Consider the following 26196-nt stretch of genomic DNA (forward strand, 5'->3'; position numbering starts at 1 on the left):
TCGGAGAAGATTTCCACCAAGACTGCAATACAGGCACCAGCCCTCCCTCCTCCTAAAGGCCCACTCAGCCTCGGAAAGGCGTGTGAACCGAAGCTGCATGGGTTTACAGCCAGACACACCATCCCCAGTAGGTGTGGGAGGTGAGGGAGGAATGGGTGGGAAAGAAAACGTAGGAGCAAATCTGGTAGGAGGCTTCCGCAGGCGTTCCTACACAATGGTCTCTACCTGAGCCTGGTATCAATCAAAATCAGGAAGGAAATGAGAGCCTCAAGCTCGTCAGGGAGATCCTTAGCCGCAATCTTGTCCTTCAATGCATCAGAGAGACCATGAGAGAAGACAGCCACCAGAGCCTCATTATTCCAGCATACCGCTGCTGCTAGGGTATGAAATTCAATAGCATACTCGGCAATGGATAGCGTACCCTGTTGAATGGACAGGAGCTGCTTTGCAGCAGAGGCAGTGCAAGCAGGCACATTGTTGAATACCCTACGAAAGGAGGCAACAAAACCCGGGTAATTGATTATTACAGGATTATGGTTCTCCCATAAGGGATTTGCCCTGGTCAAGGCCTTGTCCAAGAGCAACAAGATTAGGAAGCCCACCTTGGACACATGCCCACTTGGTTTAGGAAGCCACAACACTAACTTGGTTCACCCCATAGCGCTGCAGAAGGGGGTCTGAACTAGCAATCCCTCTGGTAACAGCGACTCCAGCTGCAACTGTAGGAGCAGGAGCAGCAGCAGGTGCAACAACAGGAGGAACCACCGGCCTAGCAGCACCAGGAGCAAGGTGTGCTGTGTGTGCAAGCAACGTCTGTAATGCCTGAGTGAATTGACCCAAAAGGTGATCTTGTTAATTGAGCCTGGTAACAAGCATGGGGAGCGTAGGAGTACCTGCATTGTCAGGATTCATGGTCCTTGCATACTGTCAGGGTGCCAGGAAACCAGACCACACGGGGATGCAGGTAAAATAAAGCAGTTTATTGGTGCAAACAAAAATAAATGCACAGCAAAAGTGAGGAAGTGAGAGTAGGAACAAGCCGGGGTCAAGTCCAGAAGCGGGTAGTCATCCAAGCCAGATGGCTGCCAACAGGAGGGCAAGGTAAGACCTTGACAGGAAGACAAAAAGCTGATCTTGCTTTCGGAAATTTTTATTCCGGTCCAGATAGGTTGATAAAAAGAACACCAGATCTACCCTTGACCATTAATCTTCTGATCTGTCCTCCGGAAATGCCGGCAGAACTGACTCCCAACTCATGTGAAATGAAGTTGCCACCTTTGGTAGAAAACTCAGTACAGGCCTGAGCACCACTCTGTCTCGAAAAATAAAGCAATACAGCTCCTTTGCTGAGAAAGCGCACAAATACTCTCCTAGCTGAAACAATTGCAGTCAAAAATCTAGTCCTTAACGTCAAATGAAACAGAGAGCACGAGGAAACTGGATCAAACGGAGGGGTTAACAAGGCTTTCAAAACCAGAGGCAAATCCCATTTGGGAAATGATCATGATCTTAATTGCCACCAGCAAAAAACACACCACCAGAAGATCCTATGCCCACCTCCTGTTTGCAGAAAGTGCAGAAACTTGGTCTTTCAAGGAATTGTAGGCCAAGCCCTTATCCAGACCATCTTGCAGAAACTCTCATATATTAGAGACAGAAGGGGACACAGAATCAAAACTTTTTCTGTAGAGAAGCGTAAAAAGACTTTCAAAATCCTGTTATAGGTAGTATTAGTCGTCTTCTTTCGAGCCTGCAACAAAGTACCTGTTACTCGATCCGACAGATCCAAGTGCTTTAAAGATCTCCTTTCAATCTCCACGCCATTAATTTCAGTCTCTCTGGGTTTAGGTGACTGAAATTAATGGCTTGGAGATTGAATTCCATTTGACATAAAGGACTATATTTTTCACTGCAATTGCTTTAGCTAGGAGAGAATCTGAATTGTGTGCTTTCTCAGCCAAGGAGTTGTATTGCCTAATTTTTTGAGAGTGGTACTTAGGCCTGTACGGAGTTTTCTACCAAAGGTGGCAACTTCATTTCACATGAAATGGGAGTCAGTTCTCCCAGCGTTTCCCATTCTGCAGCAGACGATCTTGACAAGGGGGTAGTGGAATTGGCTGGCACAGTTTCATCCTCCACACTAACAAAAACCACGGCCTCCTGGGCCACAAGGGTAGCACTGCTATTGCCACTACTTTCTCTCAACAAATTTTCAACAGGACTTAGCTGGTGTTCCCCAGACTTTGAAGATATTTTGTAAATATTTGGGATTGAGGCCCTATTCATTTTGATCTATGAATTTTCGATCTGCCTGAACATTCTCGGACCCTAGCAGATAGGCCTCTGTAAGAGAGCAGACATTCTTTTCCACCCAAAGGAAGATCTGGCAAGCCACCCTGAGGAGTGGCAGACTCCTGGTGCCACCTTGCCGGGCCACATAAGCCACTGTGGTTCTGTTGTCCGAGAGAACCTTGACTGCTTGCTGTGTAACATCAGCTGGAACGCTAGCAAAGCATGTCGAATGGCCTCCAATTCCAGAAGGTTTGAATTCTGTGCTGGAGTTGCCTTCCACTGGCCCTGAACATTCTGGCACAAACAGTGAGCCCCCCAGCTTAAAAGGCTGGCATCTTTCGTCACGACTACTGGCTCTGGAGATTCAAGTGGTACTCCATGTGACAGATTTTGAGTAATCCTCCATCAGGCCAGTGAATGTCTTACTGGAACTGGAATGGAGATCTTCTGAATTAAGGAGTAAGATCCAACTGGTGGAGGAAATTGTATTGAAACCTCCTCCTCCGCCATCTGGCCCAGAGTACTACTGGGATCATGGAGGACAGTAGACCCAAGAACTGCATGCACTCCCTCGCTATCAGAAGTGATTTGGACATCACCTCCTTCATTCTGCTCTGAATTTCCTGAATCTTCTTGTGGGGAAGAAAGACACGGTCCTGAATTGTATTGAATTGCACTCCTAGATATTCCAAAATCTGCATCTCCTAGATATTCCAAAATCTGTGTCGGCTGGATCTGGCTCTTCCGATAATTAATCAACCACCTAAAGCGACTGAGTGTGCTGCAGGTTATCGCTACATGTTCTTGAAGAAGAGACATTGACGAGGCTAGTAGCAGAATAATGTCCAGGTTGTGGAATATCTGTATGTCTTTGATTCTGAAAACCGTGATGACAGCCGACAAAACCTCTGAAAACGTTCTGAGAGCTGTGAAGAGCCCGAATGGCAGACATCAAAATTGAAAATGCAAGCCTTCTATTGATAGCTAAGGAAGCGATGGTGAGCTGCATCTATAGGCATGTGTAGATAGGAATTTGCTTCACTACTGAAATTATTGTTTCCACAGATTCCATTCTGAACGGCGGGACTTTCATAAAGGAATTTAGGGCCTTTAAGTTTAAAATAGACCTGAAGCCAGTGAGGACTTTGCAACCAAAAACAAAGGGGAATACACTCCCTTTCCCCATTCATGTCTCAGAACTGGCAGAATCGCCTGTGCCGTTAATTCCTTTACGCATGTTAAGAAACGTTGTCTATTCTTTGGACAGACTGGTACCAGGGTATCCACGAAAAATAATTGAGGTGGTCTCTTTTTGAACTTTAACTGATACCCCCTTTGAACGATGTCCAGGATCTAGGCATCTTGTGCCTCTTCTGCCCAGACATCCCCGAAATTAGATAGCCTCGCTCTTACTTGAGGGGCCTGGGTGGAGACACCTTCAGAAGAGCTTGTCTGAAGCTTTCGCTGTCTGATTGGCCTTGGCAGCCTTCGGGAAAAATGAACCAGCTCCTTTCCATTGTCTGAAGAATGGCCTAACCGGTTGATATGCAGTAGCTTCTCTTGACCCCTCTTTGGTCCTTTTGGAAGAGCAAAAGTACTGATGTAGCCTTCTTCTCTCTTTTAGACCTGACTTGGCGCCAGAGACCTGTTAAATTGCTGTTTCCAACATTTTGCCGAACAAGAGCTTCCCGTCAAAGGGGACTGAGCAAAGGCTGTGTTTGGAAGCATTGTCAGCCAACCAATGCTTCAACCACAAAGCCCTACGAGCTGTTACAGAATGAGCCATAAGCTTAGCACTCATCCTAACTTAGTCCACAGCTGCTTCTGCCAGGAAGTCTACTGCGGTTTTAATGTACTGCAAAGTAGGAGAATTTCCACTTCCTACCACCTCTCCCGAAGATCCAGCCTCTAATTTCGTTACCCACATTCTAAGAGCCGCCACCACAGAAGTAAGTGCTATAGTTGGCCTGCAGGCCACTCCCACCACTATAAATTATTTTCAAATCTGTGTTTATCCTACGATTCATGAGATCTTTAAAGGAAACAATCTTCCAGAGGTAGCGTGATATGCCGAGTCTTTGCAACCACGCGTCCACCTTAGGAGTAGAATCCCATAATTCAGCATTTCAAGACTCTATTGTGAATGTTTACCTCTTATCTGGTATTGCCCATTTATCTTCCACAATCTCTTCAATTTCAAAAAGAGAGGGAAGGAAGGAACTGACTTATTCAAGTCAGGATAATATTTGCGCTGCTTTCTAGGAGGTGAGGCCTCCTCAGGCCACTTCATAGCATCTTTTACTGTCTCCACCATGGAGGGAATTAAAGAAAAATCGAAGGCATGAGTATCTGGTTCAATCTCTGACTCTGAAGACACAGACTCTTCTTCCTCATTTGAATTAAAGGGGAACTATGTTCCGGGCTCCGAATCTTCTGAAGCCGAAGAGAGCGCGGGCCGAGCTGATTTCCTAGACACGCTTCTCGTCCCCTCTTTGACTGCCGGTTAGATGTAAGACTTTACTTGACGTGCATCTGCTGCATTGTCCTCCTTCAAGCTAGATGCAAACACTAACTTCCCTGGTAGTGCTTCAGCCGAACACGTCCAACAGGCCTATTCTTCCAGGTGTGCTGGCGAGGAGGACCTAGAAGAGGAAGACATCCTTTGCCTGTGCTTATGCCCCGATTTGTGCTTTTTGGATGCTTTTCGATGTTGCGACACCTGCTGGCTTGTTTCTGAGTGACTATAATGAGGTACAGGTGAGGGCGACCTGGAGCGCTGTTCTGATGGAAGTTAATCCTGTTGCAGGCCACTCATTTAATTTGATTTGTCACGCTTTGAGCCCTTCTTTTTTTTTTGAAGGTGAGGTGACAATTTAGACCCTCTTCGTGGGCGTTCACCAGGCGCTTCTCTCTGTCAACAGAAAGAAAGATGCTCTCTTAACACAAAAAAAAATAGTCAAAAAATTCAATAACAAATAAAAACATTTCCATGCGTTTCTTCAGTGCTTGAGGCAGGCAGGAGAATTAGGGAAGACCTTCAATGACAGATTCCAACATGAGATGTCTCAGCTGCTAGTGAGTCAAGATAGCTCAAAGTTAGCTGCAAAGAGGACTCGCGTAGCAGAGCAGGAGTAGGACAGGCTGGAGCAGCTGATCAACTGGAGCTCAGCAGCCAAGAAACAGGGAGGGAATGATCAGAAAGGGCCACCCTTATGCTCCGTGGCACCCGCCAAACATCTTGCGGCGTCTCCCGGTTGCTAAGCAACCCTGCCTGGTGGCCTGTGGTAGCTCTGACCCCCCGGCCCCCCCAAGAGGTTGGCGATCCACGTCACACCCGGAATTGCCTGCCCCCAGCTACAGCCTGCATCCAGAGCAATGGCAAGCGGTGGAACTACCAACGCCAGCATGCCTCCTAGATCCACACCGTCCAAGCAGCCTTATGGAGCCATAGCAATTCCAATCACAACCCAAACAGTATTTTATACTGCCAACCGGGGGTTCATTGTCAGCAATAGCAGTAGTTTATACTACCAACATTATGTCTCAGCACCAAGGGAACCCACCAAAAGGGAGATTTACAGCCCAACACTTCTGACTCAGGAGAGGCTGGCTGAACCTGAGCAGGCAACGCAAGTGAGAAAAAAACTGAAAGTAAGTTCCATTATCTTCTTTCGTCTCTCTTTTTTTTTTTTTAAGAGGCACCTGGAGCGAGGACAAAAAAAGAACACTGGCTCAGGCAGACAGCTGCTTTTTATGGGCTAGGAAAGAGGTTGTCCTTGTCCTTCAGGGGTCATAGGGGGCTGAGCTTGTAACGAGACCCTAGCTCGCTCGCTTCCGCTCTCCCGACACTCCTCTGCTTCTAGTGAGTCAGCTTGCAGATCGCAACATCTGATGGTTCGGTCAACCAAGGCTCCGGGATCCGAACTACAGCTATGTGCCGTTCAGAATCCATTAGAACAAACACCAGGCAGGCTGTATGTATGTTCAAACAGGAAGACATTTATTGGAAGTACACAACACACTTTTATACAGAATTTGGAACATCCTGCCCCCAACAACTGCCCTCCTATTGGTCAATTGCAAAGTACCTGTAGTTCCCCTTCAGGTCCTCCTTAGCCATGCAAATGAGAACTTGAAAATGAGTCAGCAGGGATTGGTCCGATAGCTTGACCAGAAGGACTGTTATGTGTAATGAGACAGAAGCCCCCCGGCGGCAATCAATGCACACAACAGCCAGACACAGAACAATGGTTCCATATCGAGCCCCCAATACACATTACTCTGAGTGTCAATACATCCCTTAGCAGACAACAGGTGAGTTCATTAGCACACCTGACAATAGGTGAATGGAAAGCCACCTCAGACAAAAGCAACATTGTTAGACAGTCAGTCTCCACATTGAACTTCCTGGAATGAACATTTTAGGAGTTGTACTTCCTGGTCAGGGACCTCATACTGTACAGGGAATAAAATCTTCATATTTCAAGAGAGACATCTTTCCTGAATATCACTGTCCCATTTGGAGTAGTCCAAACCCTATTCTCAGTGTTCACCACCCTCTTGGTCACCCTGCATCCATAATAGACGCAGGGTGACTTAAACATAAGAGAGCCCCATAAGGCTGGGCATGGTGCCCCCCAACCTCTCTAAAGGAATTTGGGGTCCACAACCCCCATGTCCAAAGTGACTCCTGTCACAGAGCTGACCCATGGTAAGCTGACATGTGGAGGTCCAGGATTCACACAGTATTCGCGCAGCAATTTTTCAAATGCAATTTAAAAAAAATACACTTTCGTGAATTTTAATACACACACACACAACATGTAACCCGATTTTTTTGGAAAATATTAAAGATGATGTTATGTTGAGTAAATAAATACCTAACAAAATTGTACACACTCATGTAATACCACAAAACTACAGTACTTAAAAAAAACTCCAAAGGCGACGCTCTAAAAATATTTACAGGCTACCAGTTTAGAGTGACAGAGGAGGTCTAGTGCTAAAATTATTGCTCTCACTATAACGTTAGTGGCGATACTTCACATATGTGGTGCAAACGTCATTTACATATACGACCTACGTATGCGTTTACTTTTGGAACAAGAACAAGGAACAAGAAACTTTGAAGGTTTTTTTTTATTATTTATTTTATTATTTTTTTCTTTTTACACTGTCTCTTAAATTGTTTTATCACTTTTATTCCTATTACAAGAAAGGTAAACATCTCTTTGTAATAAGAATAAGGCATGACAGATCCTCTTTATGGAGACATCTGGGGTTAATAACACCCAAGATATCTCCTCTAACCTGAAAAAGAATGAGATTAAAACAAAAAAAAAAACATTGATTTCTGCTTTCCAGAGAGAAAAAATGGCAGTGTTTACATCTGCCAGAGCTGGAAGTGACATCATGACAACACTTCAATGCTTCTGGGCTCCCTGGATGATAAAGCTCAATGGTAATCTGGCGGCGCTGCAAGATCAGGTCTCCCGATCCCCGTTTATAAGGGAGAGTCACCATTGGGCAGCGGGAGGGGGGGGACATCCCCTCCTGATGCCTGTAAAAGCAATCCAGTGGCTAATCAGCCGCTAGGATGGCTTTTACAAGAGAGGGAATTGCTATCTGTAGCTGCAGGCATCATCAAGATATCACCACTTCAGCCTAATGCTGCCAACGGGACGTGGTTAATCCAAATTAGATTTTTTTTTGGCATAAAAAAGGTATTAGTAATGTAAAGAACAAATGTCAGTGATTTATTTTTATAGTGTCTTTTTTATGTGTTATTGCACCTTTGTAGATCTTAGTCCATGCAAAGAAAATCCATGTCAAAATGGAGGAATCTGCCAACAGTATCACTACACATATACTTGCTTGTGCCCCCCTCGTTATGCTGGGAGACACTGTGAAAATGGTAAGTATACTACTTTTATGTTTATATGAAAGCTCATATGATAAACAGGCGTTTCTTATTCATTCAATCATTCTTTCTGTCAGAGGTGGCTGCAAATTGTTGTAAAAATGTTAATTACAAAATAAATTTCACTGAACTGTAAATTATGAGTGCTGAGCGCTCTTCACATGTATCAAAACCTTTCATCTCAATTACTGATGACTGATGAGCACTGTCCCTTGGACTAATTGACGTTGCCCACCCAAGCTGGATGGGCACTTGGCAGAACTACAGAGGGAAGCTCATTTTCTATCTGGCAATATAAGGCATACATTGTAACATTCAGAGCATGTCCACATTATGTAACGTGATGGAGAGGATATTATGCATGTAAAGCTTTAAGTTTTGGGGAAGTGCTTTCATTTATCTGGCTACCAATGAAGTCAGTAGCTGCAACTAACAGAACAATACTAACAGCCTTTTCCTTCATCATGTTCTTTTACTCCATTTTGGCCTGTTTGTTGACAAACACTTTTGAGCCTTTTGCCCGAACTAATGAGAATGCCCTTATTGGTCCAAAACCCACTCTGTGATATTATTGCACATCATGTTTTCTGCCTAATGAGCTCCCCACAGTTCTTCCTCACATTGATAACCAACATGCCTATTATCTCAATTGGATCATCTATAGCAAATGAGAGCATCTGCACTGCCTCGAGAAGATGAACACTGTCAACACTCCTCCACTCCATCTGATTGATGACCGCACGGCACGCCATAACTGCGCTGGACACCACTTTCAGCTCATATACATTCTCTTCCCAACTGATGAGCTCACAGGAATCTCACAACATTTTTAAATTATTTTTTTATTTATATGACGATATTTGTATTATTTTTTTTTTTATATATGGAATGGTTATAACTGCTGGCTTTGACTACTTTCACATAAAAAAAAAAGAGAAAAAAGCCATTTAGCTAAGCACTTGTAAAGGGATCTGCTGCCCTTTACTGTCTGAATTTGTAAATGCCTTTAACCGGTTGCCGACCGCCGCACGACTATATACTGCGGCGGTCAGCCCCGGCCAGGCAGAGTGACGTATCGGTACGTCACTCGCCTGTCACTGACTTGCGAGCCTATCGCGGGCGGGCGCGCGCCCGCCCGCCGCGGCTCGTTCACAGACAAGTCAGTGCGTGTGACCGGCGGACTCGATGTCCGCCGGTCACACTGCGATTGCTCCTGTGAAGGGAGAAAGACAGAGCGGCTTGTGTAAACAAGCTGCCTGTCAGTTCTCCCTGTGTAAAAGTGAAGATCTGACCGTTCTACTATGTAGAACGGTTGATCTTTGCTTTTACACCAATAGGAATGTCCCTGCACAGTTAGAAGCACGCCCCTAGGACACACTTAACCCCTCCCTGTCCAATAAAGTTAACCCCTTCCCTGCCAGTGTCATTTTTGCAGTAACAGTGCATATGTATAGCACTGATTACTGCAGTAATGTCACTGGTACCCCCAAAAGTGTCAAAAATGTCAGTCAAGGGTCCGATCTGTCCGCCGCAATGTCGCAGTACCGAAAAAAAAATCGCAGATCGCCGCCATTACGCGTTAAAAAAAAAAAACACCAAAAAATTTTTTTTGGGGAATTTCATATAAAAAAATGTGGAAAATATTGTTATTTTTGCAAAATTTACGCTCTTTTTTTGTTTATAGCACGTGATCAAAAAATCGCACAGGTGATCAAATACCACCAAAAGAAAGCTCTGTTTGTGGGAAAAAAAGGACGTCAAATTCGTTTAGGTACAGCGTCGCACGACCACGCAATTGTCTGTTAAAGTCACGCAGTACAAAATCGCAAAAAAAACCCTGGTCCTTTAGCAGCCAAATCCTCCGGGGCTTAAGTGGTTAAATATATTATGTATGCACTTCCTGTCCCGGATTTGTTGGCTTGGAAACCCAGGCCAGAAAGAGGAGGGAGAAAAAAAAATATTTAGCCACATGTTTTGTCTGTGCTGCTAAACCCCAAGGCGAAAGGGACTATTATGCAAGTATTCCTATGATCTAATAGTTTAACTGTTGCTGCTGAGGGTATAAATCGAAATCCTTGTGACAGACAGAGTTTCTCTGACCTGTCCTTGCTACTATTTCACATGCACGGTGCCAGAGAGCTATGTGTGTGCTACTGTATGCATGTGTGTATGTAGGGGTCACCTTGTAGCATGTTAGTAGATGAACCTGTTTATTGCAATAGAGTTTATATTCAGCTCCTGTTATGTTAGTTATATGCAGCTTCTGTTATCCCTGTCCCTTCTGGGATTTTATAGTTAGTTTTAACTTAGATCTTAATAACCAGCATAGGCTGCTGAGCAATTGTCTGCTCCCAACAAGCAGTGAATTTCACTAGCAGCTATAGCAACCGCTAGCGATAATGCAATAATAATTCACCAGGCTGGTTGTACCCAAGTTGAACAATTGATCAACTTGGGTACATTCAGCCTGCCAATACATGGTTTAAATCTCTGCCAGTTCCTGCTGAACCGGCCAAGATTTCGAACGGTCTATGGCCGGCCATAGCACTTAGGCAGCCCATGCATTAATCACTTTTTTTTCCATTCAACTATTAAGTTGAATAAAAAATAAATAAAAAAAATAAGATCCAAATCCCCCATCTACACATTCCAGGTGGATGGGGGAATCCTCTCACTGTGGGCCAGTTGCAAAACTACCAGTGGCCAAACAACCACGGTTACTGTCCTGCCCCTGCTATTGACAGCATTGGTCTCTGTCTCCATGGCAGCAGCACAGCGCATTAGCACCCGGTGCTGGTTACTTTATAGGGCTGATGGGCTCATGCACAAGAGGGCCAGCATACTTGATTGTGGACAGTTGAGCTTCCTACAGGTTGCTTAGGAGTGGTGGAGCCTTCTCTGACTTGCTGATCAAGATGCAATCCAGGTGATGATCCTAGTCAGATCTAATGTAAAGCCCAGGTTTACACTGAGGCGGGTTTGAAATCAGACGAGTTCAGCTGCACTCGTACGATTTCAAACCTGCATTTTCAGTCTGACTTTGTGGGCAATTTCACAGACATCTGTGCGGGTTCCTTCAGAGATGTATATTGAAATCGGCCCCCGAAGTCGTCAAAAGTAGTGCAGGAACTACTTTTGGGAATCGGTGCCGCGCCGCAAAGTCGGCATCGCACTGATTCGGACAGTTCCATTGCCGGCAATTGTATCCGATTTGACATGCAATTTGACATGTCAACCTGCATGTCAAATCAGACCAATGTGAACATGGGCTAAATATGATAGTGGTTTTATTGATCAGAGCCAACAACAGGCATAAAGTCCACATGGCTGCTGAACATATGATATATACATATATATATATATATATATATATATATATATATATATATATATATACTGTATAATTGTACTCTTGACTTTAATAAATATTGTAACTGGGAGCATCACCTGGATATTGTAACTGGGAGCATCACCAATCGGCATGTCAACAGAGAAGGTTATACAATGTTACCGGTGCTAGGTGACCAGATTAGAGCTCAGCTGTCTACAACCAATAGTGCCAGCCTTCATCTCCATGCACCAATCAGCCCCATAATGTCACAAGCACTAGGTCCTAATAGACTACTGCTACTGCCAAGGAGACAGACGCCAGACCAGCGCTGTCAATAGTAGGGGCAGGACAGCAAGATGTGGCTGGGGACCCCCAGGGTGGTAGAACATCAGAGTCCGGTCACAAGTGAAACCTTTGCAACCCTGGTAGTTCTCCTACTGCTTTGGACCCTTATATGGAGTTTCCTGGTGTGCTAGTGACATATCTCTTGCTTTCTGCCACCCTGGGGAGCCCCAATACAGAAGCAAGGGGGCCACTGCAGAACATGTGAAAGGGTCCCGCTGCAGGATTGTAATAAAGGGCCCCACAACAGGAGTAAAGGGCCCCAGGATCAGTGGGGAGGGCTGCGGGACCAGAGGAAAGGGCCATGGGACTGATGGGGAGGGGGGGGGTGTGTGTCAGGTGGGCCCTTCAAGGTTTCTTGCATCAGAGCCCTGAAAGTTCTAGTTAAGTCTCTGATCTGTCCCTATGGAATGGCAGGAAGGAGGTATTTAAATCTACGTTTACCTAAACCTCCTAACCAGGAAAAAACATACATAAATACTTAATTTGAATAAATAATTGCAATAAAATAATTAAATAAATAAATAAATGCACTCGGACTCAAAGTTTTTTGTGGATTAAAAAGGCCGCGGCTTGTTTATTAACTGGTAAACAGAATTAATAAAACCACCAATAATATTTCAATCAATAAAATAACCAGACAACCCAGTCACAAACAACTCGGGTTGTATTTAATAAGGATAAACACAGAATTCATAACATCCAACCATACTCATAAATAAATATTAACCAGAAAACAACGTCCCCCCCTGCATGGCAGGGGTGACCCAACCAGATTAATATTATAAGCCGCGACAAACCAAAGGAGAGGTAGGGAGGGGAACGCAGGTAGGAAGATTCTGAGGAGATTGAGCTCTGAGGGCTTGGGATCTGGAATAAATAGCCCTATTTCTGAGGTAGCTTCTACCTCATAGGTGGGATAAAAGTGGGCGTGAAAGGGGCTCATTCGCTAAACCACCAGGGAGAACTAAAACTTGCCTAGCTACACTGACTAAACTGCCTAAGTACCCACTATGGCGGGAATTACAGAGCGGGAAAGGGGAGAGAAAATTGACCCCAGACCTAAAGGCCATTAACCCCTTAACTGCCTGAACTTTAAATCTGCTTAATTTTATATTAAAACCTTATAAAATAGCTGGAAAAAACTTTGGACCATTTATGCCCTAACCCTTCCGCCATCCCATAAGAAAGAGGGGCTTATAGTAGCCCCCTTTCTAATATGGAATGGCAGGAAGGAGATATTTAAATCTACGTTTACCTAAACCTCCTAACCAGGAAAAAACATACATAAATACTTAATTTGAATAAATAATTGCAATAAAATAATTAAATAAATAAATAAAGGCACTCGGACTCAAAGTTTTTTGTGGATTAAAAAGGCCGTGGCTTGTTTATTAACTGGTAAACAGAATTAATAAAAACACCAATAATATTTCAATCAATAAAATAACCAGACAACCCAGTCATAAACAACTCGGGTTGTATTTAATAGGAATAAACACAGAATTCATAACATCCACCCAGTGTTAATTTAGTCGACTAAAACGTTTTCGTCTACTAAATTAACACCATTTTAGTCGACTAAAATACGAATAAAACTAAAACAATTCAGATGACTAAAATACAACTAAAACTAAAATGGCATTTTAGTCTTAAGACTAAAATACGACTAAAACTAAAATGACATTTTAGTCAAAAGAATATAACTAAAACTAAATCGAAATTTGCTGCCAAAATTAACACTGGTGCATGCTCAAAGCTTAATACCATAAATAATAACATATTAGATTTTTCACTCCAGGACCAGCAGTAGTATATAATGAGTTTGGAAATTGTAGAGAAATGCTTAAATAATGCATTACAAATTACAATTGAACTACACACATTCGATTATAGATGACTAAAATGAGTTATAGTCGACTAAAATGTAGGACGTTTTAGTCGACTAAAATGTAGGACGTTTTAGTCGACTAAAATGTAGGACGTTTTAGTCGACTAAAATGTAGGACGTTTTAGTCGACTAAAATGTAGGACGTTTTAGTCGACTAAAATGTAGGACGTTTTAGTCGACTAAATACGACTAAAACTAAAACACTTGCAGAAGACTAAAATGGGACTAAAATGCCATTTTAGTCCTAATACTAAAGCCCCGTAGACACGTACCGATGGTCGGCTTACAAATGTTCCTCTTTTCTCCCCGGGATGTCGGTGTCTGCTGAAAAGTGCAAAGACAGCACAAGGACAGCACAAGAATTTTGTCCGCCGACTGCAGAAGTGATGTCATGTAATGGTTAACTTTCCCTGTGTTTTCTATTTTCTGAGCATGCCCAGTCTTGCAAATCTGCGGTCTGTCGGCCGAATTGTGTACTGACAGGCGAACAATCGTCCGTTCTGGTGTCGGCATACAAATATTTTCATGTTTGCACGAAAGACTTTTGTCTGCGGATTGTGCGCAGACATCTGTCGGAGGCACCATACTAACACGCGTACAATCGGCAGATCCTTCGTCCACCGACGTTTGTATGCCGACGATCGGTACGTGTGTACGGGCCTTAAGACTAAAACTAAATTTAAATTTGCTGCCAAAATTAACACTGCATCCACCAGACAGGCGATCCTCATCGCCTGTCACCAAAACCCCGAAGCGCAGCCAGTTCAATCAATGTACCCAAATTTGCATAAAAATGTCCAAACCAATGTTGGAGAGGTGGACCCCATCCCATCATCTCTGTAAAGACCCTGAATTCCACCTTCCAAATCCGAGTGCCTGTACGTGAAAACTCCCACTTGCAATAAGAACTTCTCCAAAGCTTTGTTTACTCTTTTCTTTACCTTACCCAAGGGTTTCAAATAGCCTGATGACCAGATAAGCCTCAACACTATTTCAGAAAACACGATGACCGTACTGGGAAACCTCAGCTTCAACTATTTCAAGTCATCACGAATCTGAAAAATTAGGTCCAAAGTTTTTATGTTCCCGACATCATTTCCCCCTAAATGTACCACGAGAATGTCAGGAGGGGGGGGCGGGAAATTAATAAACTATTCATGCATGGCAATAACTCCGCCCACCGCATACCCCTCTTACTGAACCAAGATATATGGAATTTTCTCTCATCAAGGCCAAGGTGTTCGGAGTAAATCCGTCTCCTCGCTCTATGTTGTTGCGCCCAATGAACAAACGAGTGCCCCAAAATCCATACTCGCAGCCGTTCACCTGGAAGGAGCAAACACAATATTAGGACGCACATAGGACGCATAGCAATCGGATCTCCATCTTCCCAACTGTTTAATTACACCAACCTCCAAGCCTGACCTAGAGGCTTCAGTTGCGGCTCCAATCCGAAAGGAATGTGAAGAAAAACGCAACTGCCCCAACCCAAGAGCTTGCAGACATTTTTTAAACACAAAATCGAATTGAAACTTTGTGAGAACCTTACCGTCCTCGTGCACAAGAAAAAACACATTACTGCCAGGTCTAATCTGTAAAAATTTGGAAACCAGAAAAACAGGGCACACTGGAGAACCCCTAAATCTGTTAAGATGACACCACTGACCCCCAGCCGCCTGATCCGTTTTTGATTTAGGGATAAAAATACTTAACCTGTTCTCCCTACAATGGATGTTATCCACCCTCAAACCCGAACCCCAAACTGCATTAACAGGTAAAAGTTCAGATATTCGCAAGGCAGCAAAAAATAATAAAGAAAAAGCTGCTCTAAACAGAGTGACCTCATAAGGAGAATAACAAACACCCGTTAATGCAGCACACAGACCCTGTAAAATGTCCAGAGTAATGGGGCACCTTTGATCTCCCCGTGAATTCCTCCTCCGATAACCTTTCATTGCCTGCTGAACTGTAAAAAAGGATGAACAGGCCGGGAAACCCTTTAATTTTACAAAAAAGGAAATGCCAGCTAACACTTTCCCAATGTGGGCCCAAGAGTAATTTAATCTAAACAGGGAATTCAAGAAGAGCAGAACCAGCTCCTCAGAAAAAGCGTCTCAAGGGCTGTTCACCGAATCCAGGAAGGCTAGCCACATAGCAAATGCAGATTGGTAACCTGACCAAGAGCTATGCGCCAAAAACTGCTGTACATATTCCATCACCAATTCTACACCAGGTCCCAGAGGTGCGCCGGGCAAGGCAAACCCACGGGGTCTGCATCTGGAAGCAGTTGAAAAAACCGGTGAACCTGAAAGCGAGACAAAGAGTCCGCCAGATCATTGTCTTTACCTGGAACATATGCAGCTTTAATCCAAATATTAAGCGCTAAGCACTTAAAAACCAGGTGTCTCAACAAGGCAATGACCGGCGGAGATCTGGGGGTCAAACAGTTAATAGCATAAAGCACTCCTCTATTATCTGTTCTGACCAAAATGCGTTTATTACAAAAGAATTCCCCCCAGACCTCCAGGGCCACTACAATGGGGAATAGCGCCAGCAATACCACATTCCTTATCAACTTCAAACGCTTCCAGCGCTCACACCAACGCTCCGCACACCAGTGTGTCCGCCAAATTGCAGCAAACCCCACTGATCCCGCAGCGTCAGTAAAAAGCAGAAAACCTTTGTCTAAAATGAAATCAGACTGCCAAATAGCTTTCCCATTAAAATGCAGAAGGAATTGTAACCAGACCATTAAGTCCGCCCTCATGTCATGCGATACCCTCACATGGGCCGAAGGGGACATAAGGCCTGATACCGCAATGTATAACCTCCTAGAAAATGCTTTACCTACAGGAATGACCCTGGAGGCAAAAGCCATAAGCCCCAATAAGGATTGCATTTCCCTGAGGCAAACCTTCTTTTTTCTAATGACCATAAACTACATACCTCTGAGCTTGCGTAGCTTGTCAGCCGGCAGTCTGAACTCCATCAGGACCGTATCAATAGTGATGCCTAAAAAATCTAAATATGTACACGGCCACACAGTCTTTTCCATGGCAAGGGGGACACCAAATGTTTTACACAACAAGCAAAAAGTATTCAAAATAAACTCACAGTCAGAGGAACCACTTTTTCCCATAAAAAAAAAAAAAAAAATCATCTAAATAGTGCATGACCTGGGAAGACCCTGTCACTTGTTTCAAGACCCATTCAAGAAATGTTGAAAAACATTCAAAGTAGTAACATGACAGGAAACAACCCATGGGCAGACACCTGTCAAAATAAAATTTGTCCTCAAAAAAGATACCCAGTGAGTTAAAACAGGAGGGGTGCAGGAGTAACAGCCTAAAAGCCGACTTGATGTCGGCTTTCGCCAGCAGCGCCCCCTGACCCAAACCTCTGATGATTGCAAGAGCGTCCTCAAAAGTAGCATAAGAAACGGACGCATCCCCTTCATCAATTTCCTCGTTTAAAGAATCGCCCTTGGGATAGGACAAATGATGTATTAACCGAAATGAATTTGCCTCCTTCTTTTGTACTATCCCAATGGGCGAAATCCGAAAGTTCCTGAATGGGGGGAAGAAAAAGGACAAACAAACCTTCCTTTTGAAACCTCTTTATTTATTTTCTCCAGAACCACCTCAGACATATTAACAACAGATTTGAGATTACCAACAATTGCAACCAACTCCAGAAAAACGTGGAAGCCTGAACCCAAACTGAAAACCCTCAGTTAGGAGCATATCCCACGTTTATAACCTGAGGGACCTGCGACCTGCTGTGTAGTGCCTGAGGCCGTTCATGACTGAAAGGACGGTCTTTGTGGCAGAAAAAGGTCCAACCACAAACCTACGTCTTTGGTGCCCCACTTCAGACCGGGGTGCACCACCATTTTCTGACGAAAAGCCACATCATATTGGAACCAGGCTACTCCACCAAAATTCTTATAGGCTTCTAGAATAATTTCAATATGATGAAACAGCCCTACGCTTCTGCCAGGAAATTTTTCACACAATACAGCAGAATAAATACAAAACGCCTGCAACCAATTAAATATGGACTTAGGAACATAACGCTTCCTATCCTCATCCTCTTTCTTATCTTTAGCCATAAATTCCCTGGCAGAAGGCAATAATGACAAGATATCTATATACATTCCCTGCCATATTTTTTCTTTTAAGGTCTCGGGCAGGTGAAAGCCTAATGGCGAAACCTCACATGGCATGGAATCCTTCAAAAAACTCTCTGGAAGGTTCTGATCCCTCGCAACCGAAAAAATTGTATCGTTCCTGCTAGCGCCACTAGGGGTCGCCCACACATCAGAAACCACAGGAACATCAACTGGCTTGGGAACCTGTAAACTTTGACAAAAGCTCTTGAATAGATCAAACAAAGCATCTGGGTCAGACAGACTTGGTAACTCACCACCTTGCACAGGCTGATGAAGAAGAGGAGGGCTGTGGTCTTCTGGCGCTGGTCCCGCCGCTTGCGGATCTTGCTGGGGAGGGCTGAAGACATGGCTGAAGACCTGAGGGGGGGCCACACTCTGTTGCCCAGTAGGTGATCTTCCTCCAATCTGGGGTCCCGATGGCTGAACGATGGACGGCCGAACGCCCGCCGCCGAGCTCCTTCCCCTGGTGTCCACCGTCTCCTGTGTCCCGCCTCTTCCCGCGCCATCCCTCCGACTTCCCGCAGGGCGCCGAGTGCTGGATGACGAGTACCTGCGCCTAGGTGTCCTCCACCGCTTTGAAGGGCCGCCCGCCCTGGAAATGACGTCCGTTCCGGTTTCCTCACCGACGTCAGAGGTCCGGTGACCGGAAAAAACATCCGGCGGACATGACGCTGCCACATGACCTGTAACTCTGGCCTCCGACCTCCCGGCTGCCGACATCACTTCCTCTGATGCCGCCGCTGATGGTGCCGACTCCGCCTGTGCTCCGTGACCCGGCTCCCGTGGCATCTGCAGACATCTGCAAATCCATTCGTCTCCGCCACTCTCGCCCGCTCTCTCGATCAGCTGTCTGAGGAGGCTCATCACAAAGAAAGTACACAGGAACGCAGGTAGGAAGATTCTGAGGAGATTGAGCTCTGAGGGCTTGGGATCTGGAATAAATATTTCTGAGGTAGATTCTACCTCATAGGTGGGATAAAAGTGGGCGTGAAAGGGGCTCATTCGCTAAACCACCAGGGAGAACTAAAACTTGCCTAGCTACACTGACTAAACTGCCTAACTACCCACTATGGCAGGAATTACAGAGCGGGAAAGGGGAGAGAAAATTGACCCCAGACCTAAAGGCCATTAACCCCTTAACTGCCTGAACTTTAAATCTGCTTAATTTTATATTAAAACCTTATAAAATAGCTGGAAAAAACTTTGGACCATTTATGCCCTAACCCTTCCGCCATCCCATAAGAAAGAGGGGCTTATAGTAGCCCCCTTTCTAATATTCTTGCACAACTGGTTTAGTATATAAATTGTACAGTTTAGAATTCTAAAAATTATAATTTGGTGTTGTAATGTATAGGTTTCCACCTTTGCATGGAATATACTTCGCAGTCTGGTTTTAAGGTGACCAGCAGAAGTAGCACTATTCAGACTTCCACAAATGAGCTGCTCTCCCCACAAAAATAAATAAATAAATAAATAAATAAAAAGCATTACGATTATTGGATTGCATTGCACGAATAAGGCTTAGAGACTCACTTTCATTGCAATAGCTACATCTCTTAGCAAGGAGAACATCAGATGGATGGGTCTAAAAATGGTCACAATTAGAGTTGAGCGGACACCTGGATGTCCGTGTTCGGCGGGTTCGGCCGAACTTTAAAAAAAAGTCTGGGTCCGTGTCCCGGACTTTTGCCGAACTTTTCCCGGACACCGAACCCCATTGAAGTCAATGGGGACCCGAACTTTCAGGCACTAAAATGGCTCTAAAACACCAATGGAAAGGGCTAGAGTGCTGCAAATGGCAGCAAAACGTAGTTAAGAGCATGGCGAGTGCTCTGCAAACAAATGTGGATAGGGAAATAACTTAAAACAACAAAAAAAAAAACAGAAAAATAAAACAATGTTCTTCATCTCTCAAGGACGAGGCCCATATGGAGTAGGAGGGAGGTTGAGGTGGTGGTGGATGTGGCGGTGTCATAGGCATGCGCACAGGGTGTGCCGGGTGTACCTGGGCACACCCTAATCACCTAGGGCACATAGCATTATCGCTCTGTGAAAGATCTCCCTCGGACCTGCTCTGCTCTATTTCTCTTTGCCAGCAGGGAGAGTAATGTATCGGGGCCATGTACATGTAGGCAAACACATGCATGTGTATTTAAACTTTGGAGTGCACACCCTAATGCAATAGGCTGCGCACACCTATGGGCGGTGTAGGTGGAAGCGGCGGTGGAGGAGGACCAGGGCCGGATTAAGAGCATCATGGGCTTGGTGCTGAGGATTTTGAAGGGCCTTAAGGGCCGTGCCTTGGCATGCACCCAGAGGAGGAAGGGTGCAGTCATGCATGCCTAATTCCACATGGGATGCTGTCTCTGAAGCCCATAAACACATTCATGCATCAGCAACTGTCCCTCCTTGTCCGGCCTTCGTGCTGTGTGGGGAGGTTCTGAGGGAGCTGCCTGGGGAAGCGAGCATAGAAGCCAGTCTTCTGTGTTTACAAGTGACAGAAGAGCGGTAACAGTGAATATGGCCAACCCGGGGCCTATATAAAAGTTAGGGGCCTGGAGCTGCAGCTCCAATAGCCCCTACGTTAATCTGGCCCTGAGGAGGATGAGGTAGCCAACACTGCTTCTTTTCAGAAATTTTAAATGAGGGTACACCCCAAAAGAGTGAGAAAGAGCAAAAATAGAACAATGGCTGGGTAAGGTCGTTATCCATCGCTATTCTGCACAAGGTACGGAAAAGTCCCGTGGGATCCATGCCTGGTTCATTTTAATGAACGTGAGCTTGTCCACATTGTCTCTGGACAGGCGGCTGCGCTTGTCTGTGATAACGCCCCCAGCCGTGCTAAATACCCGTTCAGATAATACACTGGCTGCAGGGCACGCCAGCACCTCCAAGGTGTAAAGGGCAAGCTCAGGCCATGTGCCCAACTTGGAGACCCAGAAGTTGAAGGGGGCAGACCCGTCATTCAGTACGTCTAGGCGTGTGCACACGTACTGCTCCACCATGTTGGTGAAATGCTGCCTCCTGCTAAGACGTTCCATATGAGCTGCTGGTGCTGCTGTTTGTTGTGGCGTGCTGACAAAGCTTTTCCACATTTCAGCCATGCTAACCCTGCCTTCTGAGGTGCTGGCGGTGCCCTGGTTGCGTTGGCGACCTCTTCCTCCTCCTCCTCTGCCATGTGCTTTCACTGTGGCCCTGCTGTCAGGTGGGAATGCCAGCAGCATCGCGTCTACCAGCGTGCGCTTGTACTCGCGCATCTTGCGATCGCGCTCCAGTGAGTGAATTAAGGACGGTACGTTGTCCTTGTAACGGGCATCCAGCAGCGTGGCCACCCAGTAATCAGCATAAGTAAGAATGTGGGCAACTCGGCGGTCGTTGTGGAGACACTGCAGCATGTAATCGCTCATGTGTGCCAGGCTGCCCAGAGGCAACGAAAGGCTGTCCTCTGTGGGAGGTGTATCGTCTGTGTCCTCTGTATCCCCCCAGCCACGCACCAGTGATGGCCATGAGCTGGCCTGGGTGCCACCCTGCTGTTCCATCTCCTCCTCCAGCTCCTCCTCCTCATCCTCCAGAACTGTGCCCCTGCTGGACAATTGTGTCCCTGGCGTTTGTGTGTAGGAACCCACCCTCGGAGCCCCTTGTGAATGACTGCCCTGAAAGCCTTGGAAATGTTACCTCTTCATCCTCCTCCTCCTCCTCCTCCTCATCCTGTGCCACATCCTCTTCCATCATCGCCCGAATTGTTTTTTCAAGGAGGCATAGAAGTGGGATAGTTAAGCTGACAACGGCGTCATCGGCACTGGCCATGTTGGTGGAGTACTCAAAACAGAGCAACAAGGCACACAGGTCTCGCATGGAGGCCCAGTTATTGGTGGTGAAGTGGTGCTGTTCCGCAGAGCGACTCACGCGTGCGTGCTGCAGCTGAAACTCCACTATGGCCTGCTGCTGCTCGCACAGTCTTTCCAGCATGTGTAAGGTGGAGTTCCACCTTGTGGGCAGGTCACATATGAGGCGGTGAGCGGGAAGGCCGAAGTTACGCTGCAGCGCTGACAGGCGAGCAGCAGCAGGGTGAGAACGCCGAAAGTGCGCACAGACGGCCCGCACTTTCTGCAGCAGCTCTGACATATCGGGGTAGTTTTTAAGGAACCTCTGCACCACCAAATTCAGCACATGCGCCAGGCAAGGGATGTGCGTCAAACCGGCTAGGTCCAGAGCTGCTATGAGATTTCGCCCGTTATCGCACACCACCAGGCCGGGCTTGAGGCTCGCTGGCAGCAACCACTCATTTGTCTGCTGTTATGCTCCTCCACAACTCCTGTGCGGTGTGTGGTTTTTCCCCCAAACAGGCAAGTTTTAAAACTGCCTGCTGTCGTTTACCCCTGGCCGTGCTGAAGTTGGTGGTGAAGGTGTTACGCTGTCCGGATGAGGAGGCGGTAGAGGATGAGGAAGCGGAGTAGGAGGAGTTAGGAACAGGAGGCAAACTGAAGCACCCTGCAATCCTCGGTGGTGGAAGGACATGCGCCAAATTGCTATCTGCCTCAGGCCCATCCGCCACTGCATTTACCCAGTGTGCCGTTAGGGAGATATAACGCCCCTGACCATGCTTACTGGTCCACGTATCGGTAGTTAGGTGGACCTTGCCACAGATGGCGTTGCGCAGTGCACACCTAAATTTTTCCCCCACTTGGTTGTGCAGGTAAGGGATGGCTTGCCTGGAAAAGTAGTGGCGGCTGGGCACGACGTACTGTGGGACAGCCACCGACATAAGGTTTTTAAAACTGTGCGTCTCCACCAGACGGAATGACAGCATTTCAAAGGCCAAGAATTTTGAAATGCTGGCATTCAGGGCCAGGGATCGCGGGTGGGTAGGGGGGTACTTCCTCTTCCTGTCAAGTGTTTGGGAGATGGAAAGCTGAACGCTTCCCCCGGACATTGTGGAGATGGTTGGTGACCCAGGTGGTGGTGTTGCTGACAGATCGTCTGTTTGCGGGGTGGCAGGTGCCGGTATCACTACAGATGTGGCTGGAGCGGCCGAGACTGCAGCAGAAGAGGAAGCAGGATGAGCCAGAGACGTTTCTTGGTTTTGAAGGTGTCTACTCCACTGCAGCTCGTGCTTTGCACTTAGATGCCTGATCATACAGGTTGTGCTCAGGTTGAGAAGGTTTATGCCTCGCTTCAGGCTCTGATTGCACAGGGTGCAAACCACTCGTGTCCTGTCATCAGCACATTTTCTAAAGAACTTCCACGCTAGAGAACTCCTTTGAGCTGGCTTTGGTGCGCTCGTTCCCTTGCTGCGTTGGGCAGTAGCAGGCGTAGTGTCTAGGGCACGGCCGCTCCGCTTCTGCACCCTGCTCCCTCTTCTGCTGTGCTGGTGGCTCTGTGCGACCATCGCCTCTTCCTCCAAACTACTCAGGTCACCTGCATGACCTTCATTCCATGTGGGGTCGAGGACCTCATCGTCCTCCACATCATCTTCCACCCAGTCTTCACCCCTGCCCTCCTTGTCGGTCTCCACAATTCTGAACGCAGCATCAGTTGGCACCTGTGTTTCGTCATCATCGGAGACGTGCTGCGATGGTCCTTGCATGTACTCATCTTGAGAAATAAGTGGTTGGGCATCGCTGCACTCAATCTCTTCCACTTCTGGGGCAGGGCTAGGTGGATGGCCCTGGGAAACCCTGCTGACAGAGTCATCAAAAAGAAGAAGAGACTGCTGCATGACTTGGGGCTCAGACTGCTTGCCTGATTTCCAAGGGGGTGAGGTGAAAGACGGTTGGACATTGGCTGCAGGTGCCAACTCTGACCTTTCTGCAGTAGACTGGGTGGGAGACAATGTGAAGGAACTGGAGGCACTGTCAGCAACCTAATCTACTATCGCCTGTACTTCTTCAGGCCTCATCACGTCTAGAGGCGCATTATGCCCTACCAAATACTGCTGCAGGTTCTGTCGCCTACTCACACTTGAGGAAGGTGTTTCACTTGTGCGTGTAGCTGGCACAGATCGACCACGTCCTCTCCCTGCAACAGGAGCTCTACCAGCAGCACCACGACCCCTATTTGACGGTCTCCTCATATTTCTGTAATTTATGATCTTGCCCTAGAAAGGTGTTTATTGAATAGCGGAACAAAACAACAACAGTATCGCACGGGTGTATCTGACAGTCAAATATGCAAACTATGCCGCAATTTAATGTTTTTTACCCCAAAAGGGTGTATATTGAATAGCGGAATAGGAAAAAGGATAAAAAAACGGTGTATCTCACACGTACAAACACAGACTAGGCCCCGATTAAAATTTTTTATACCCTAAAGGGAGGATGAGGAAGAGGAGTAGGAGGAGTTGGGAACAGGAGGCAAACTGAAGCGCCCTGCAATCCTTGGCGGTGGAAGGAGATGCGCCAAACAAATTTAAAAGGTGTATCTCACACGTACCGATACAGACTATGCCGTAATTTAATTTTCTTACACTCCAAAAGGGTGTATATTGAATAGCGGAATAGGAAAAATGTTATAATACAGTGTATCTCACACGTACAAACACAGACTAGGCCCCCGATTACAATTTTTTGTACCCTAAAGGCAGGATGAGGAAGAGGAGTAGGAGGAGTTGGGAACAGGAGGCAAACTGAAGCGCCCTGCAATCCTCGGCGGTAGAAGGAGATGCGCCAAACAAATTTAAAAAGGTGTATCTCGCATGTACCGATACAGACTATCCCGCAATTTAATTTTTTACACTCAAACAGGGTGTATATTGAATAGCAGAATAGGACAAATTTTACAAAACGGTGTATCTCACACGTACAAACACAATCTAGGCCCGATTACAATTTTTTGTACCCTAAAGGCAGGATGAGGAGTAGGAGGAGTTCAGAACAGGCAGGAGGCAGACTGAAGCACCCTCAAATCCTCGGCAGTATGAGATGCGTCCCAAAAATTGGAAAGGTGTATCTCACACGTACCGACACAGACTATCCCGCAATTTAATTGTTTATACCCAAAGGTTTTTATTAAATAGCGGAATAGAAAATATGATCAAAAAAAGTGTATGTATCTCACACGTACACAACCAGACTAGGCCCCAATTACTATTGTTTGTACCCCTAAAGGCAGGATAAGGAGTAGGAGGAGTTTGGAACAGGCAGCACCCTCAAATCTTCAGAAGTATGAGATGAACCCCAAAAACTTGGAAAGGTGTATCTCACACGTACCAACACAGACTATCCCGCAATTTAATTGATACCCAAAGGTTTTTATTGAATAGCGGAATAGAAAATATGATCAAAAAAAGTGTATGTATCTCACACGTACAGAACCACACTAGGCCCCAATTACTATTGTTTGTACCCCTAAAAGCAGGATGAGGAGTAGGAGGAGTACGGAACAGGCAGCACCTTCAAATCTTCAGAAGTATGAGATGAACCCCAAAAACTTGGAAAGGGGTATCTCACACGTACCAACACAGACTATCCCACAATTTAATTGATACCCAAAGGTTTTTATTGAATAGCGGAATAGAAAATATGATCAAAAAAAGTGTATGTATCTCACACGTACACAACCACACTAGGCCCCAATTACTATTGTTTGTACCCCTAAAGGCAGGATGAGGAGTAGGAGGAGTACGGAACAGGCAGCACCCTCAAATCTTCAGAAGTATGAGATGAACCCCAAAAACTTGGAAAGGTGTATCTCACACGTACCAACACAGACTATCCCGCAATTTAATTGTTTATACCCAAAGGTTTTTATTGAATAGCAGAATAGAAAATATGATCAAAAAAAGTGTATGTATCTCACACGTACACAACCACACTAGGCCCCAATTACTATTGTTTGTACTCCTAAAAGGCAGGATGAGGAGTAGGAGGAGTTTGGAACAGGCAGCACCCTCAAATCTTCAGAAGTATGAGATGAACCCCAAAAACTTGGAAAGGTGTATCTCACACCTACCAACACAGACTATCCCGCAATTTAATTGATACCCAAAGGTTTTTATTGAATAGCGGAATAGAAAATATGATCAAAAAAAGTGTATGTATCTCACACGTACACAACCAGACTAGGCCCCAATTACTATTGTTTGTACCCCTAAAAGGCAGGATGAGGAGTAGGAGGAGTTTGGAACAGGCAGCACCCTCAAATCTTCAGAAGTATGAGATGAACCCCAAAAACTTGGAAAGGTGTATCTCACACCTACCAACACAGACTATCCCGCAATTTAATTGATACCCAAAGGTTTTTATTGAATA

At 45.7% G+C, this 26196-nt stretch overlaps 1 protein-coding gene across 1 annotated transcript in view; it reads left to right on the forward strand.

The window, feature by feature from the left end:
* The window catches only part of LOC309549278 (coagulation factor X-like), a 104385-nt gene that overhangs the window by 60153 nt on the left and 18036 nt on the right, over positions 1 to 26196 (forward strand). The window contains exon 5 of the mRNA XM_082249422.1: positions 8093 to 8206. Within this exon, the coding sequence (XP_082105548.1) occupies positions 8093 to 8206 (114 nt within the window). The remainder of the gene's footprint in view (positions 1 to 8092; positions 8207 to 26196) is intronic.

The sequence above is a fragment of the Pelophylax lessonae genome, assembly GCF_965119305.1.
Source record: "Pelophylax lessonae genome assembly, chromosome: 3".
Classification (NCBI taxonomy): Eukaryota; Metazoa; Chordata; class Amphibia; order Anura; family Ranidae; genus Pelophylax; species Pelophylax lessonae.